General features: G+C 50.7%; 1 protein-coding gene across 1 annotated transcript in view; it reads right to left on the bottom strand.

The window, feature by feature from the left end:
* The window catches only part of vcam1b (vascular cell adhesion molecule 1b), a gene marked incomplete at its 5' end in the record, with an annotated part of 37,402 nt that extends 36,353 nt beyond the window's left edge, over positions 1–1,049 (bottom strand). The window contains one exon of the mRNA XM_084311241.1: positions 992–1,049. Within this exon, the coding sequence (XP_084167367.1) occupies positions 992–1,049 (58 nt within the window). The remainder of the gene's footprint in view (positions 1–991) is intronic.
* Between the last annotated feature and the right edge of the window lie 14,788 nt (positions 1,050–15,837).

Genomic DNA, 15,837 nt, shown 5'->3' with positions numbered 1-15,837 from the left:
TATGTGGTACAGTTAGGCTGCTATGTTACAGTGGTATATGTGGTCCAGTTATGCTGCTCTGATCAAAGGTTATGTTACAGTGGTATGTGGTCCAGTTATGCTGCTCTGATGAAAGGTTATGTTACAGTGGTATCTATGTGGTCCAGTTCTGCTGCTCTGATTAAAGGTTATGTTACAGTGGTATGTGGTGCAGTTATGCTGCTCTGATTAAAGGTTATGTTACAGTGGTATGTGGTCCAGTTATGCTGCTCTGATTAAAGGTTATGTTACAGTGGTATATGTGGTCCAGTTATATTATCATACTGGCCAATCGCGTCTTGCTCTTCGCCATTATGAGATATCTCTTATCTCCTAGCACATAATGTGCTCACGAAACAACAAATGCACTCACATGCACATGACCAGGACACGCCCCTGCGTCCCACTATATGACGCCGGACATGGTCACACTCTACCTTCCTCTTTTTGTTTCCAATACGGAAGTAGCAGTGCACTCCGTGAACTAGCTGTTATGAAACGCAGGGAGAAATTACACAATGTTGGGTATTCGCCAGAGGTTCACCAGCCCCTGGAATCTTCTCGGCACATCCTAACAGCGCATCGGGCCTGTCCTGGGGTTTCCTCGTCTTGTGACAGCGGATCGAGGGACTTCGCGCGACGGTTAGCAGTCGAGCTACGTCGTGCACAGGTAGGGCCTGCGCTAACAGGCATTGATACTAGCATGAGTGATACTGCTCGTTGTCCCGTGAGACGGCCGAGTTATGTATTGGCGCAAGGGGCAGGATATTTGGGTAAACATGGTCGTCATGACTGTGAGGATTGGTCCGTTGCCGCCGCACGCTTCAAGGTCAAGGTACCAATTACCGTCGCGCACCTGATGTGTGTTGTAATCAGCTCACTGGAGGTCTTCATATACTCTGGGTTTCCTAACGTTCATTGTCGGGTCGTTTTGGATTTCCACTGGCTGCTGCTTGTTTTCCCCGTGTTGTACCTTGCCTTTTTCTCTTCGGGACGTCTGTTGGAAGTCGCCGCTGTTGCTTGCTTGCCATTCTTTGGACCCCTGCCTCGTAGACCGCTTTGCGCAATTGCGCCTTGGTGAGTTTTTGGAACGTTCTTTTTTGGATACTGTTTTTCTCGTAAATTCCGGGACTCGGGACCTTTCTGTTTTTGTGTGTTTGTTAAACACTGAAGAGGAGCCGCTTGTTGTTATCACGGACTCAGCTAGTTAAACACTGAATAGGAACCGCTTGTTGTTATCACGGACTCAGCTAAGACAATACTGGACTGCTTGTAATCCCGTTTGCTCGTCTAGTGACATTTTCTCTCTCTCTGTTTCCCGAGTTGGATCGAGGAGTAGCTGCAGAGCAGCAGAGGCAGAGGCGCAACGCCACGGTGCCTCTCTGCCCAGAAGACGTGCTGCAGAGCCGCGGACAACTCTGCCAAGAATATTCTACCTTGTGTTTTGTTGTTTATTTGCTCATTCCAATTTCAGAAATAAATACGCCCTAGTTTTTGGCTAACTCTGAACTACCTGTCTGTGCCGTGCTGTTGGGGTCGGTTTCAAACCATAACATTACGACCCGACCATGACGACCCCAGCCGACACAGACAGAGTTAGGGCAGCGTTGGCGGTCCAGATCGAGTTGACCAACGACCACAGCCTACAGTTAGGTGCGGCTGCGGCTGCTGTGCAGGACCTCCGGGCCCAGGTCCAGTTTATTCTGGATTCCCTTGACACTCTGGCCACCCAGCAGACTACCCAGGGTAATCAGCAGGCTGTTATTCTGCACCAGCTACAGGCTCTCAGTGCAGCATTTAACACCCTGCTTTTAACCCCACCTGTCCCAGGAGTCTCAGCCAGATCACCACCCGCAGCCGCGGCAGACCCCGCGCCTCCCGACCTCGCACCTCGGGAGCCCCGTCTCTCCGAACCACGTTTGTTCGAGGGTAACTTCGAGGATTGTGCCACATTCATCATGCAATGTGAGTTGGTTTTCCTTCATCAACCCAGCCGATTTTCGTCAGAGGGAGCCCGAGTAGCTTACATGACTAACCTGCTCACAGGCCGAGCAGCACAGTGGGTCACTGCTTCCTGGTCTATGAGGGCCGATTTTTGTTTCTCCTACCCAGACTTCGTGGCAGAGCTCCAAAGGGTTTTCCACCACCCAGCTCGTGGCCAGGACCCGGGAGCTCGGCTGGGCACCTTCCGGCAGGGCAGTGGCAGTGTCACCGACTACGCGCTGGAGTTCAGACTGGCCGCAACCGAGAGCGGTTGGAATGATCGGGCGCTTCATCTCACCTTCCTGAAGGGGCTCAACGACACTGTAAGGGACCAGCTCGCGACCCAAGAGGAGCCCGATTCTCTCGAGGGCCTAATCAGCCTCGCTATCCGCATCGACGGACGCCTCCGGGAGAGAAGGCGTGAGAGAGCACGACTGGGAAACCCAGACGTTCCCCAGACCCCCCGTCCTCGTGACCGTTCTGCTGACCGTCCTGCCCCCTCCGTGACTGGTGGTTTTTTTCCCTCCCGAGCTGTGACCGAGGTGGAACCCATGCAGCTGGGACGCACCCGCCTTAGCCCGGCCGAACGGGAGTCCAGGCTCTGGTCCGGCCTTTGTCTCTACTGCGGCCGGGATGGACACCGTATCTCCAATTGCCCTACCCGGCCAAGAGGACCAGGCTCGCCAGGACCCCGGGAGATCCTGGTGAGCCGTTTTTCCTGTTCCCACACCCGTGCACCACCTAACCGTCTGACGAGCGTCACCCTAGCCTGGGCGGACCAGCGGGCGACGGTGGGTGCACTCATTGACTCTGGTGCTGATGGGAGTTTCCTGGACGTTGAGTTTGCCACCCGGGCCAACATTCCACTTGAGGACCTCGAGAGGCCCTTGGAGGTTTTCGCGCTGGATCATCACCGCCTGGCTGACATCACTCAACGCACCTGTCCTGTCCTCCTCACCGTTGCTGGTAACCACGTTGAGAGACTCCAGTTTTTTATTACCAGATCCCCTCTTGTCCCAGTAGTCCTGGGTCGGCCCTGGCTCGCGCTGCATGAGCCCCACATCGCCTGGTCCTCCGGCACCATCAGGGGGTGGAGCTCCTCCTGTCATGCCCAGTGTCTTCAGGCGGCGTCCAGTCCTTTGCCCCGGGGTTCCCCTTGTGTCCCTGTCTCCAGCCCCCTCACCGGGCCCCTGTCTCCATCTCCGGCCCCCCTCGCCGGTTCCCTGTCCCTGTCTCCAGCCCCCCTCACCGGGTCCCTGTCCCCATCTCCAGCCCCCCTCACCGGGTCCCTGTCCCCGTCTCCAGCCTCCCTCACCGGTCCTCTGTCCCCGTCTCCGGTCCCCCTCTCCGGGCCTCTGTCCCTGTCTCTAGCCCGCCTTTCCGGGCCTCTGTCTCTGTCCCCCTCTCCAGTGCCCCTGATCACCGGCTTCCTTCGGTCCCATCCGGGCAAGCCGAGGCCGGGTGGGTCGCCGAGTGGCTCCCGTGGAGGGGGGGGGGGTACTGTGAGGATTGGCCCGTTGCCGCCGCACGCTTCAAGGTCAAGGTACCAATTACTGTTGCGCACCTGATGTGTGTTGTAATCAGCTCACTGGAGGTCTTCATATACTCTGGGTTTCCTAACGTTCATTGTCGGGTCGTTTTGGATATCCACTGGCTGCTGCTTGTTTTCCCCATGTTGTACCTCGCCTTTTTCTCTTCAGGACGTCTGTTGGAAGTCGCCGCTGTTGCTTGCTTGCCACTCTTTGGACCCTTGCCTCGTAGACCGCTTTGCGCAATTGCGCCTTGGTGAGTTTTTGGAACGTTCTTTTTTGGATACTGTTTTTCTCGTAAAGTCCGGGACTCTGGACCTTTCTGTTTTTGTGTGTTATGTTAAACACTGAAGAGGAGCCGCTTGTTGTTATCACGGACTCAGCTAGTTAAACACTGAAGAGGAACCGCTTGTTGTTATCACGGACTCAGCTAAGACAATACTGGACTGCTTGTAATCCCGTTTGCTCGTCTAGTGACATTCTCTCTCTCTCTGTTTCCCGAGTGGATCGACGTGTAGCTGCAGAGCAGCAGAGGCAGTGGCGCAACGCCACAGTGCCTCTCAGCCCAGAAGACGTGCTGCAGAGCCGCGGACAACTCTGCCCAGAACATTCTCCCTTTGTGTTTTGTTGTTTATTTGCTCATTCCTATTTATAAATAAATACGCCCTAGTTTTTGGCTAACTCTGAACTACCTGTCTGTGCCGTGCTGTTTCAAACCATAACAATGACTCCGTTTTGGATGTTTTCCCAGCTATCCTGGAGCGCGCGGCTAATGCTAATGCTACAATGCTGGGACGCCGTTCCTTTGTTCCCCGCCGTGGGCTGTCGCCACTCTTCCCTCCTCTTAACCGTTTCATTGCTGAAGGTCAATCTGTGTCTAATGTGGGGGGTTTTGCTGAGGCTTATTTACCCTTTATACGGGTGGAAGGGCTGACACCAGGGCTCAAGGCAGGTGTGCCGTGGCTAGAGAGCCAGGTAGCATCGGTCCTTTGCCCTGGCATAGTTGAACGGTGTCCCACCTGGAAGCCGACACCAGAGGGCGAGTCGGCCCGGCAGGTGGCTGTATGGGCTGATGAAGTTTATACCGCCACAGGACGGAATTTAGCGGCGACCAGTGTCATCTTGCTTTTGACCTCTAATTCTGTCGGTGTTATTTTATTTTGTCATGTATTATTTTTGTTCTGTTTTGTTCTGTTTTTTGTTTTGCCATAGTTTGTCTCTCCTGCCCATGTAAAGCGTCTTTGAGCACCTGGAAAAGCGCTATATAAAATAGATGTATTATTATTATTATTGCTCAGTTGGCTGCTTTTCTGTCCACAATGGTGTCGGGTAGTGGGGCCTTAAGGCCAGCCGACGTCGAAAACATTGCGCGTGTTTTTGAGGTTATACAGCTTTTATCCCAGTCGCAAGCTATAACCGCAGGGAGGACTAGGATGCTGTCAACGCTTGTTCACAGACATCTTTGGTTGGAGCAGTCTTCCTTTGAGGAGGAGAAAAGGCTTCTCCTCCTCAGGGTTCCCCTCTCCGCAGAGGGACTCTTTGGTCTTTCGGCAGGAGCGCAGGCGGTATTTGACCTAGGCCCCACACCGCCTCGCACCACGCAGCCAGAGGTGAGGGCCCGGCCTCGCCAGCGACTGTGGCGAGGCCCCCGACCAGCGGCCATGTTTCCCCCGCCTGAGGTACCCTGGACACAAAGACAACAGGTGATCACAAGGCCGACAACCTTGGCGGCCGAGGGATCGGCTACATTAGATGAGCATGCCCTAAAAAACCATCGCCATCTAGCTGTGTCTAGCTCGCTCTCCGGTCACTCCCCCCCCCCCCCCCCCAACACCAGCGGGATACGGGCTCTGATTTGTCCCCTTTGGCTGCAGGCCGCATGCCTTCACCAAGGCGCAAGCGGCCCCACGTTTCGCTTCTCATGGGGACAGGGGCTGACAACCAGTTGCTGGTTAGGCCTGGGTCTGCCTATGAGAATGCTGTGCTGTCAAGCGGCTCCCACGCCACACATTCTGCGTCTGTGTTTGGTGAGCCTGGTGTTGTGTCTGTCAACGACGAAGGTTGTCAGCGGGGGAACTCGAGGCCCAGGGGGTCGCAGCGTGAGTTCCCCCAGCCCCGCCCTCGCCAGGCCGGGAATCACGTTAGTGCCTCCCACGGCCAGAAGACCGGCGGTGGTCAGTCAGGCATGCGTGATTTGGGTGGTAGTAATATCACTGCAGGGCTACGGTGTGTAGGAACCCACCCTATCGGGCAGTGAGGGGACCACCCGCCTTGCATGTCCAGCTGTAGAACAGATCCTCAGCAGTCCATGCCGGGGAGATGTTCAGTGGGGGAGCTTATGTCACCCAGTGTGATGTCAGCTTCCCCCGTATCAAACCGGCCCTTTCTGTCGGGGTCCCCCCTTGGGTGCGATTGCCTCGTTGGTAGTGTCAGGGTGCGATATCCCGGCTCCGCGAGACGCCCTGCTCGCGCGGTTGGTGAGTCCAGGGTTGGCAACGCACAGCTGGTGGGACCGGGCCAGCGCCAAGTGGTGGCGGGTGCGCTTTGCGATTATCATCACATATGGCTACAACAGTGCCATATGTCGAGGTGGATGGAGAGAACGCTGAGGCGGGGACTTGTGTTGCAGTTTGCACAACCCCACCCTCCGTTTTCAGGTTTGGTAATAATAATAATAATAATAATAATACATCTATTTTATATAGCGCTTTTCCAGGTGCTCAAAGACGCTTCACATGGGCAGGAGAGACAAACTATGGCAAAACAAAAAAACAGAACAAAACAGAACAAAAATAATACATGACAAAATAAAATAAAACCGACAGAATTAGAGGTCAAAAGCAAGATTGAAAAGGTGGGTTTTGAGGGCTGATTTAAAAGATGTCAGGGTGTTTGCATCACGGATATGGCTGGGGAGGGCATTCCAGAGGGAGGGGGCAGCAGCAGCAAAGGCCCTGTCGTGGTACAGACCCTATTGTCAGGGTCAGCAGCAGTGACAGCTCTGGCAGACAAGATCCAATCTCTGTTGGCGAAGCAAGCCATTGTCGTGGCGGAAAGGAGGACGCGATGCGTGGCGTTTACTCCCGGTATTTTCTGGTGCCCAAGAAATCGGGAGGTGTCAGACCTATTCTGGATCTGTCTGCGTTCAATCGGCTGATTGTGGCGAGGCGGTTCAGGATGTTGACCGTAAAACACCTGATAAGCTCTGTGAATGAATGAATGAATGAAAACTTTATTTAACAGATTGCAGAATGGGTACAATACAGTACGGCTCAATACACACAATTGTTAAGGGGATGCAGACCTGAGAAAGACGTTTGTCTTGTTTCCATCAGGGTCCCCCATTTTCAATTCATATAGACATTTATGACATACACAACATACATGACATTTATGGCATAGGGACATATAGGTATTTAGTACTGATACATTTGTGACATAAACGGTATTCAAATATACAGTACTGTTACCCCTAGATCCTGACAGAGTATAATCATATGATGGGGAGGGGACTGTACATTAGGAGGGGGTGGGTGGGTGGGAGAGAAATATACATACGGCGGGGAGGGAATATATACATATATATATATATATATATATATATATATATATATATATATATATATATTAGTGCTGTCAGGCGATTAAAATTTTTAATCTAATTAATTACAGGTTTTGTAATTAATTAATCGAATTAATCGCATTTTAATCGCATATTTATATTTCATATTCATATAAATATTTAAAATTCAAGGACATTACATTATTGTAGCAGGTGACTGATCAATTAAATACACCAAGAAGAATGCTTTAGAAATCAATTTTATTAAATAAATAAAATAAATAAAATGAAAACATACCTCTCAATAAGGTAACATTTGTTGCTGATACAGCTAACAGTTTACACTAAGCTACAGTATCCTCAAATCAGGGTCTACTGCAGGGTCTACTGCAGGATCTAGTGCAGGGTCTACTACAGGGTCTACTGTATGCATGACATCTATTCCTCAGCTTGTTTACATTGTCTGAGTGTAAGGCTGCCCTCTTCTTTTGGACTATGTGACCTGCAAGTGAAGAATGCTTTAGAAATCAATTCTATTAAATTGAATAAATAAATAAATAAAATGAATGAAAACATACCTCTCAATAAGGTAACATTTGTTGCCGATACAGCCAATAACAGTTTACACTAAGCTACAGTATCCTCAAAAATCAGGGTCTAGTGCAGGGTTTACTACAGGGTCTACTGTATGCATGACATCTATTCCTTGAGCCAATTGCTAAGACAAACAAGCTTCAGCTTGTTTACATTGTCTGTGTGTAAGGCTGCCCTCTTCTTTTGGACTATGTGACCTGCAAGTGAAGAATGCTTTAGAAATCAATTTTATTAAATTGAATAAAATAAAATGAATGAAAACATACCTCTCAATAAGGTAACATTTGTTGCTGATACAGCCAATAACAGTTTACACTAAGCTACAGTATCCTCAAAAATCAAAACAGCCCACAGCAAGCTAGTGTCTGGGGGCATGACTACAGGGTCTAGTACAGTGTCTACTACAGTGTCTGGGGGCATGACTACAGGGTCTAGTACAGTGTCTACTACAGTGTCTGGGGGCATGACTACAGGGTCTAGTACAGTGTCTACTACAGTGTCTGGGGGCATGACTACAGTGTCGGGGGTCTTTATCCATGGAATAATCAAAGTATACAAAGCATAATCCGTGCCTGGGAAGGCGGGCTGTCGTCGGCAGAATAATCCGGTATACAGGTCCACTCGCTCGTCGGCTCTGGGGCTCCTCGGGTGCAGCTTCACGTGGGGTCAACCACCCTGGATAAGCAGCCAGTTCTCTGCCCGAAACGATGGGGTACTGACTACGGTAGTATTCTCACCGCACGAAGCACTATATATTAACAGACTATTATTAGCTTAATAGACTACGTCCAACTCGACGATATAGTGCCAAATATGACTATTCAAATATTAATATACTGACTACAGGGTCTAGTACAGTGTCTACTACAGTGTCTGGGGGCATGACTACAGGGTCTACTACAGTGTCTGGGGGCATGACTACAGGGTCTAGTACAGTGTCTGGGGGCATGACTACAGGGTCTAGTACAGTGTCTGGGGGCATGACTACAGGGTCTAGGGGCATGACTACAGGGTCTAGTACAGTGTCTACTACAGTGTCTGGGGGCATGACTACAGGGTCTAGTACAGTGTCTACTACAGTGTCTGGGGGCATGACTACAGGGTCTAGTACAGTGTCTACTACAGTGTCTGGGGGCATGACTACAGGGTCTAGTACAGTGTCTACTACAGTGTCTGGGGGCATGACTACAGGGTCTAGTACAGTGTCTGGGGGCATGACTACAGGGTCTACTACAGTGTATGGGGGCATGACTACAGGGTCTAGTACAGTGTCTGGGGGCATGACTACAGGGTCTAGTACAGTGTCTGGGGGCATGACTACAGGGTCTAGTACAGTGTCTGGGGGCATGACTACAGGGTCTAGTACAGTGTCTGGGGGCATGACTACAGGGTCTAGTACAGTGTCTGGGGGCATGACTACAGGGTCTACTACAGTGTCTGGGGGCATGACTACAGTGTCTACTACAGTGTCTGGGGGCATGACTACAGTGTCTACTACAGTGTCTGGGGGCATGACTACAGTGTCTACTACAGTGTCTGGGGGCATGACTACAGGGTCTAGTACAGTGTCTGGGGGCATGGTCTACTACAGTGTCTGGGGGCATGACTACAGGGTCTGGGGGCATGACTACAGGGTCTAGTACAGTGTCTGGGGGCATGGTCTACTACAGTGTCTGGGGGCATGACTACAGGGTCTACTACAGTGTCTGGGGGCATGACTACAGGGTCTAGTACAGTGTCTGGGGGCATGGTCTACTACAGTGTCTGGGGGCATGACTACAGGGTCTGGGGGCATGACTACAGGGTCTAGTACAGTGTCTGGGGGCATGACTACAGGGTCTAGTACAGTGTCTGGGGGCATGACTACAGGGTCTAGTACAGTGTCTGGGGGCATGACTACAGGGTCTACTACAGTGTCTGGGGGCATGACTACAGTGTCTACTACAGTGTCTGGGGGCATGACTACAGTGTCTACTACAGTGTCTGGGGGCATGACTACAGTGTCTACTACAGTGTCTGGGGGCATGACTACAGGGTCTAGTACAGTGTCTGGGGGCATGGTCTACTACAGTGTCTGGGGGCATGACTACAGGGTCTGGGGGCATGACTACAGGGTCTAGTACAGTGTCTGGGGGCATGGTCTACTACAGTGTCTGGGGGCATGACTACAGGGTCTACTACAGTGTCTGGGGGCATGACTACAGGGTCTAGTACAGTGTCTGGGGGCATGGTCTACTACAGTGTCTGGGGGCATGACTACAGGGTCTGGGGGCATGACTACAGGGTCTAGTACAGTGTCTGGGGGCATGACTACAGGGTCTAGTACAGTGTCTGGGGGCATGGTCTACTACAGTGTCTGGGGGCATGACTACAGGGTCTACTACAGTGTCTGGGGGCATGACTACAGGGTCTACTACAGTGTCTGGGGGCATGACTACAGGGTCTACTACAGTTTCTGGGGGCATGACTACAGGGTCTACTACAGGGTCTGGGGCATGACTGCAGGGTCTAGTGCAGGGTCTAGTGCAGGGTCTACTGTATGCATGACAAATCTATTCCTTGAGCCAATTGCTAAGACAAACAAGCTTGTTTACATTGTCTGAGAGTAAGGCTGCCCTCTTCTTTTGGACTATGTGACCTGCAAGTGAAAATAGCCTCTCACATGGCACAGAGGTAGCAGGAGTAGCCAGATATTTGCGAGCAAGAGGAGACAGCTGTCCATAGGCTTTTGCGTGAGCTGCCCACCACTCCAGTGGACAGTCATTCATTCCGATGCTGGGCTCAGCTTTGTAGAGGTCTAATTGTCCTGACAGTACCCTGACTTCATCTGAATCAGAGTCTGAAGACAGCAGGAGGAGGGTCCTCTTCGCTGGTGGCTCGTCCTCTGTGGCTTGTGGAGCAGCTTTGTCTGCTTCTGGTCCTGGCAGCATCTCTTTAAGCCAGGTCCACACCTAATAAGAGGGACAATTAATTAGTTGCATAGGACTTTTCATGACAGCCTAAGGACTTAACACTGGTCTTCTCATTCACACACACACCTCATCCCTCTCGTCCTTTGGTACGCTCTTCAAGTCCTTGAATCGCGGGTCGAGGGCTGTAGCCAGCTTCAGCCATCTGTTGTTGAGGGTCGCTTTGCGTGCGTCCAGGTCCTTCGTGAAGCTGGCCTTGAACTTTACCATGTAGCCCGGATCCTCCTCGTTGAGGTCCATGATGCGGTTTAGGTGGCAGAGTGCGGGGAGCACCACAGAGCATGAGACGTAGGTTTCCCCTCCAAGGAGCTCAGTCACATACCTGCAGTGAAACAAGAGAGCGAGAGAGAAAGAGGTGAAGGTGTGTGTATGAGAGGGAGATAGGTGTGTGTATGGGGGAGAGAGGGGGGGTGAGGTGTGTGTATGGGAGAGAGATAGGTGTGTGTATGGGGGAGAGAGGGGGGGGGGTGAGGTGTGTGTATGGGAGAGAGAGGGGTGAGGTGTGTGTATGGGGGAGAGAGGGGGGGGGTGAGGTGTGTGTATGGGAGAGAGATATGTGTGTGTATGGGGGAGAGAGGGGGGGGTGAGGTGTGTGTATGGGAGAGATAGGTGTGTGTATGGGGGAGAGAGGGGGGGGGTGAGGTGTGTGTATGGGAGAGAGATAGGTGTGTGTATGGGGGAGAGAGGGGGGGTGAGGTGTGTGTATGGGAGAGATAGGTGTGTGTATGGGGGAGAGAGGGGGGGGTGAGGTGTGTGTATGGGAGAGAGATAGGTGTGTGTATGGGGGAGATTGGGGGGTGAGGTGTGTGTATGGGAGAGAGAGAGTGGGGTGTGAGGTGTGTGTATGGGGGAGAGAGAGAGAGGAGGGGGGTGTATGGGGGAGAGAGAGAGGGAGAGACACTTACCTGCAGGGCTCAAGTACAAGCTCCAGCTTCTTCAGTTTGTCACACTCTGTGGGGGTCAGCATGGACAGCTTGTGGTTCTGTTGGGCCAAAGTGGCAGTCACAGCCTCCTGGTTCCTCAGGTACCGTGAGATCATGGCCAGTGTCGAATTCCACCTTCCAATTCAATAAAATAACTATTAGTCCCACTGGGGGTTGTTAATGCAGCATGATGCAATTGTACAGAATACAAAGAAATAAACACACACACACACTAAATTTACCCTAAGCATACAACAGGTAGTTAAACAGTCTCACCTTGTGGATACATCTTGTATCATGGGCTCTTTTGCTTGTCCGAGGGCAGTCTGCTGCTGCTGCAGTTCTTCTGTACTGGCAGGGCTGTGCTTGAAGTGGCCTACAATCTTGCGGCACTTTGCCAGGGTGGTGTCAAGGCTTCTGTCCTCAAGGGAGACTGTGATGGTTCTTTGCAGCACGTGTGCAGCACATGGCATGTGCTGGAACGGCATATAGCGCGCTGCTGCTATCATATTACGGGCGGAATCAGTCCCAATAGATGTGACTTTATCTTTTATATTCCACTCCTCTATTACGGTGTTGAACTGTTCAGCACACGCATCGGCGAAATGGCGGCCCACAGTTTTGGTCACCGTTAATGCAAATGATTGCAGTTTCCACTCAGTATCGATCAAGTGCACTGTGACACCCAAATAATTATGATTGCCCACCGACGTCCAGTGATCACCCGTTAGGGCCATTGGGCCAGCCCGTGCCAACACTTCTTCCCTCGCCTCCCTCTCTGTGTCATACATGTTGTGGATCCTTTTCATCACTGTAGCTCTCGAGGGTAGCTTGTAATTTGGGTCAGACGACGCTATTCGAAATGACTCCGCTAAACCCTTATCTTCCACTATAGCTATTGGCCTACAATATTTTGCTATCCACTTCGCGACGCTGTTGGTTAGTTTGTCTGTGGTGGATTTACTCAACCGTTTGCCTAACGGTAATTCTCCAAGAGTGGTTTGACGAAGCGTGCGAGTTGCTCTGGAGCTAACGTTAGCTACACTGGAGCTGCTCGAACAACTTGCCTGGACATGTTTAGCGTTCATGTGATACGTTAGACTAGAGCAGCTTCGGTGATACGCAAATTCTTTTTGACATAAGCTACATATTACAATGGTCTTGTTTACTGTCCCATCTATATTCTTTTTGAAATTGAACTTGCCGTTCATAGGTCCCAGGAGTATCGCCTCGGGTGATGCTGACATCTTGTTCCAGCTGAGCTAATTCCTTTGTGTGTTTGTTTTGTTTGATAGACGACGCATGTGTGAAGTGACGATCAAGTAGGCTACAGGTCATTCAATGGGCCAAGTTTAATACGCCCAACTCAAGCGTGGATTTCAAAATAAAAGCGCACCGATTTGCCACTTGTCTAAAGTAAATATAGGTCGGCTGTAATTAATTTTGCGTCAATTTTCATAACGCGATAATTTGCTGTGTAATTAATTAATCTAATTAACGCGATAAACTGACAGCCCTAATATATATATATATATATATATATATATATATATATATATATATATATATATATATATATATATATATATATATATATATATGTGGTGGGGAGGAGACTGTCTATTAGGAGGTGGTGGGGGTTTTGGGCATTTACGTGGCGGTTTTCGAATTGCAGCCTCCCGTAGGTGCTCTTTAAGAGCGGTTTTGAATGTGGGTAGGGATTCACATTCCTTTACAGCTTTGGGTAGGGCGTTCCACATTGATGTGGCATAATTGCGAAGCGTGTTTAGTCCCTTGTTTGAGCCGAATCTGGGTTTAACATGATTTGTTGAGCTTCCTCTGGTGTAGTGGTTGTGGTATTCACTGACCTTTGGGAAGTATTTTGACATGTACATGGGTACCTTAGTCGTATAGTGTATCTTGTAGACCAGGCCCATTGCAAGTTGCTGTACTCTGTCGTCTACTCTAAGCCATCCTAGGTTGTCAAAGTGGGCAGGGGTGAGGTGGGTTCTGGGGGTAAGGTCAAGTAGTAGTCTGACCAGTTTGTTTTGTGATGTTTGTAATTTTGTTTTAAGCGCCTTTGAGGTGCTTTGGTAGCATGAGGTGCACGCATAGTCGTAGTACCCTTGAATGAGTGCTCCTGCCAGAGTCTTCAGGGTATTCTTGTTTACCAGAGAGGAGATCCGGTACAAGAATCTAGTTCGTTGGTTGACTTTCTTTATTACATTGGATGCCATTTTGTCACAGGAAAGATTTGCCTCTAGGATGGAACCCAGGTAGGTAATTTCGTCTTTCCTTGTGACAATATTGTCACCCACTGCAACTGAGAAGCCGTCGGTCTTGCTGAGTTTGTTATTTGAACCGAAGAGAATGGACTCTGTTTTGCCCATGCGTAATGATAGTTTGTTATCAGCGAGCCATATGCAGATTTTGCCTAGTTCCGAGCTGAGGGTTTTTTCAACCTGCAACTTGTTCTTGTCAGAGACCAGCAGGGCTGAGTCGTCCGCAAACAGGAACAAGTTGCAGTCACAGGCTGACGACATGTCATTTGCATAAATTAGGAAGAGTAGCGGTCCTAGTATGCTTCCTTGTGGAACACCACAGCTCACTGTGAGGGGGGGGGATAGAGTACCGTTTACCTCTACCATCTGTTCTCTCCCCTCCAGGTAGGATTGCATCCAGCTCACTGATAGTGGGAGTGGGAGACTGGTTCACCTCCATAGACCTGAAGGATGCATACTTTCACATCCCGATCTTCCCCCCTCACATGAAATTCCTTCGCTTCCTTTTTCAGGGTGTAGCGTACGAATACCAGAGGCTGCCGTTCGGCTATTCTCTGTCCCCTCGCATATTCACCAAGTGCGTGGAGACCGCGCTGGAGCCTCTACGTCGTCAGGGGATACGAGTTATTTTCTATCTCGACGACATTCTGCTCCTCAGGGAGGAGGAGGTTGCCAGGTCTCATACCAGGCTGGTGGTGGAATTTCTCACCAGTCTGGGTTTTTCTGTGAACTGGAAGAAGAGTACTCCTCTTCCCAGTCAACAGGTGGAGTACTTGGGCTTGGTTCTAAGCTCAAGGCCCATGAGGGCAACCCTCTCAGAGCGACGGCGAGAGGATATTCTCGGCGCGCTCAGGGGGTTCCGTCCTGGCAGGACGGTTACGGTGCTGTCCGTGATGCGCCTGCTCGGTATGATGGCGTCTGCTCACTATGTGGTGTTACGACCCTGGCTCAAAGGCACGCAACCTATGTGCAAACCAACACCAAAACCCCGTGCTCTAACTCAAAATGCTACTATATCAAGGAACTATTAGTGTAAACCAAAGGACAAGGACTGGAAGAACGTGACAGCTCTTCCTCTAAGCACAGACACTGCATGTGTGTTACCAGGGCTGGTTTTAAAGCTCCCAGCAGGTAACCAATCAGCACTAATTAGCTAATTGGCAGCCCTCAACCTGCATGCACAGTGACACAGGAGTGATCAGGCTCCTGGTACATAACACCTCCCACACCAAACTGGTTGCCCCAGAGGCAACCACCACACAACAACCCATAAACAAAAACAACAAAAACAACTGTGACTCATTAATTGTCAGGGCCACTACCACAACAGCGATAGCGGGTCGGCCCCTGTCGAACACGACCACCAACCGTGTTGTATGCTCCCTTTCAACAGGCCGCTCCACCGATACCGACCTGTCAAAAATAGACTGAGAACTAATCTCACTGCGCTCAACAGAACAGAACACAGCCAAACAAAAACCATAGATCACTGATACCACCACCGCGCCCATATCCATCCCACCTGGCACTGGCAGTTCAGGATACTGCAAACCGTGAACATCCAGAGTAGGATGTACCGCCTCAGGTACAACCCCACCGTCCCTGGAACATGGCAGTACGACAGTCACAAAAACGTCTGGAACACCATCTAAAATGGCGTCACCCAAAGTAACATTGTCCTGATCAAAATCAAAATGGCTGCCACTCAACAGACCAGGTCGCGAAGGCGGCTCCTGCTCCACAGGACACAGGTAACTAGGTTGACCATCACACCTAGTGCATGGCAGAGAATCAGTGTGGACATGTGGATCAATGTCAGAATCATCAACTGACATACTGGGACCATCCCTGCCCACAAGTGAAACATTAGGGACAATAGAGCTACTGTGGGAAGGCTGGCAGCCTAAGTCAGGCTTAGTAGCCTCTCCAACTAGAACGGTGTCACATGAAACAACAGCACCTCTCATAGCATCCTTC

This window comes from Notolepis coatsorum, assembly GCF_963971535.1.
Source record: "Notolepis coatsorum genome assembly, chromosome: 3".
NCBI classification, from domain to species: domain Eukaryota; kingdom Metazoa; phylum Chordata; class Actinopteri; order Aulopiformes; family Paralepididae; genus Notolepis; species Notolepis coatsorum.
Note: the sequence above shows the minus strand (reverse complement) of the source record. Positions and strands in the feature narration are given on the sequence as shown.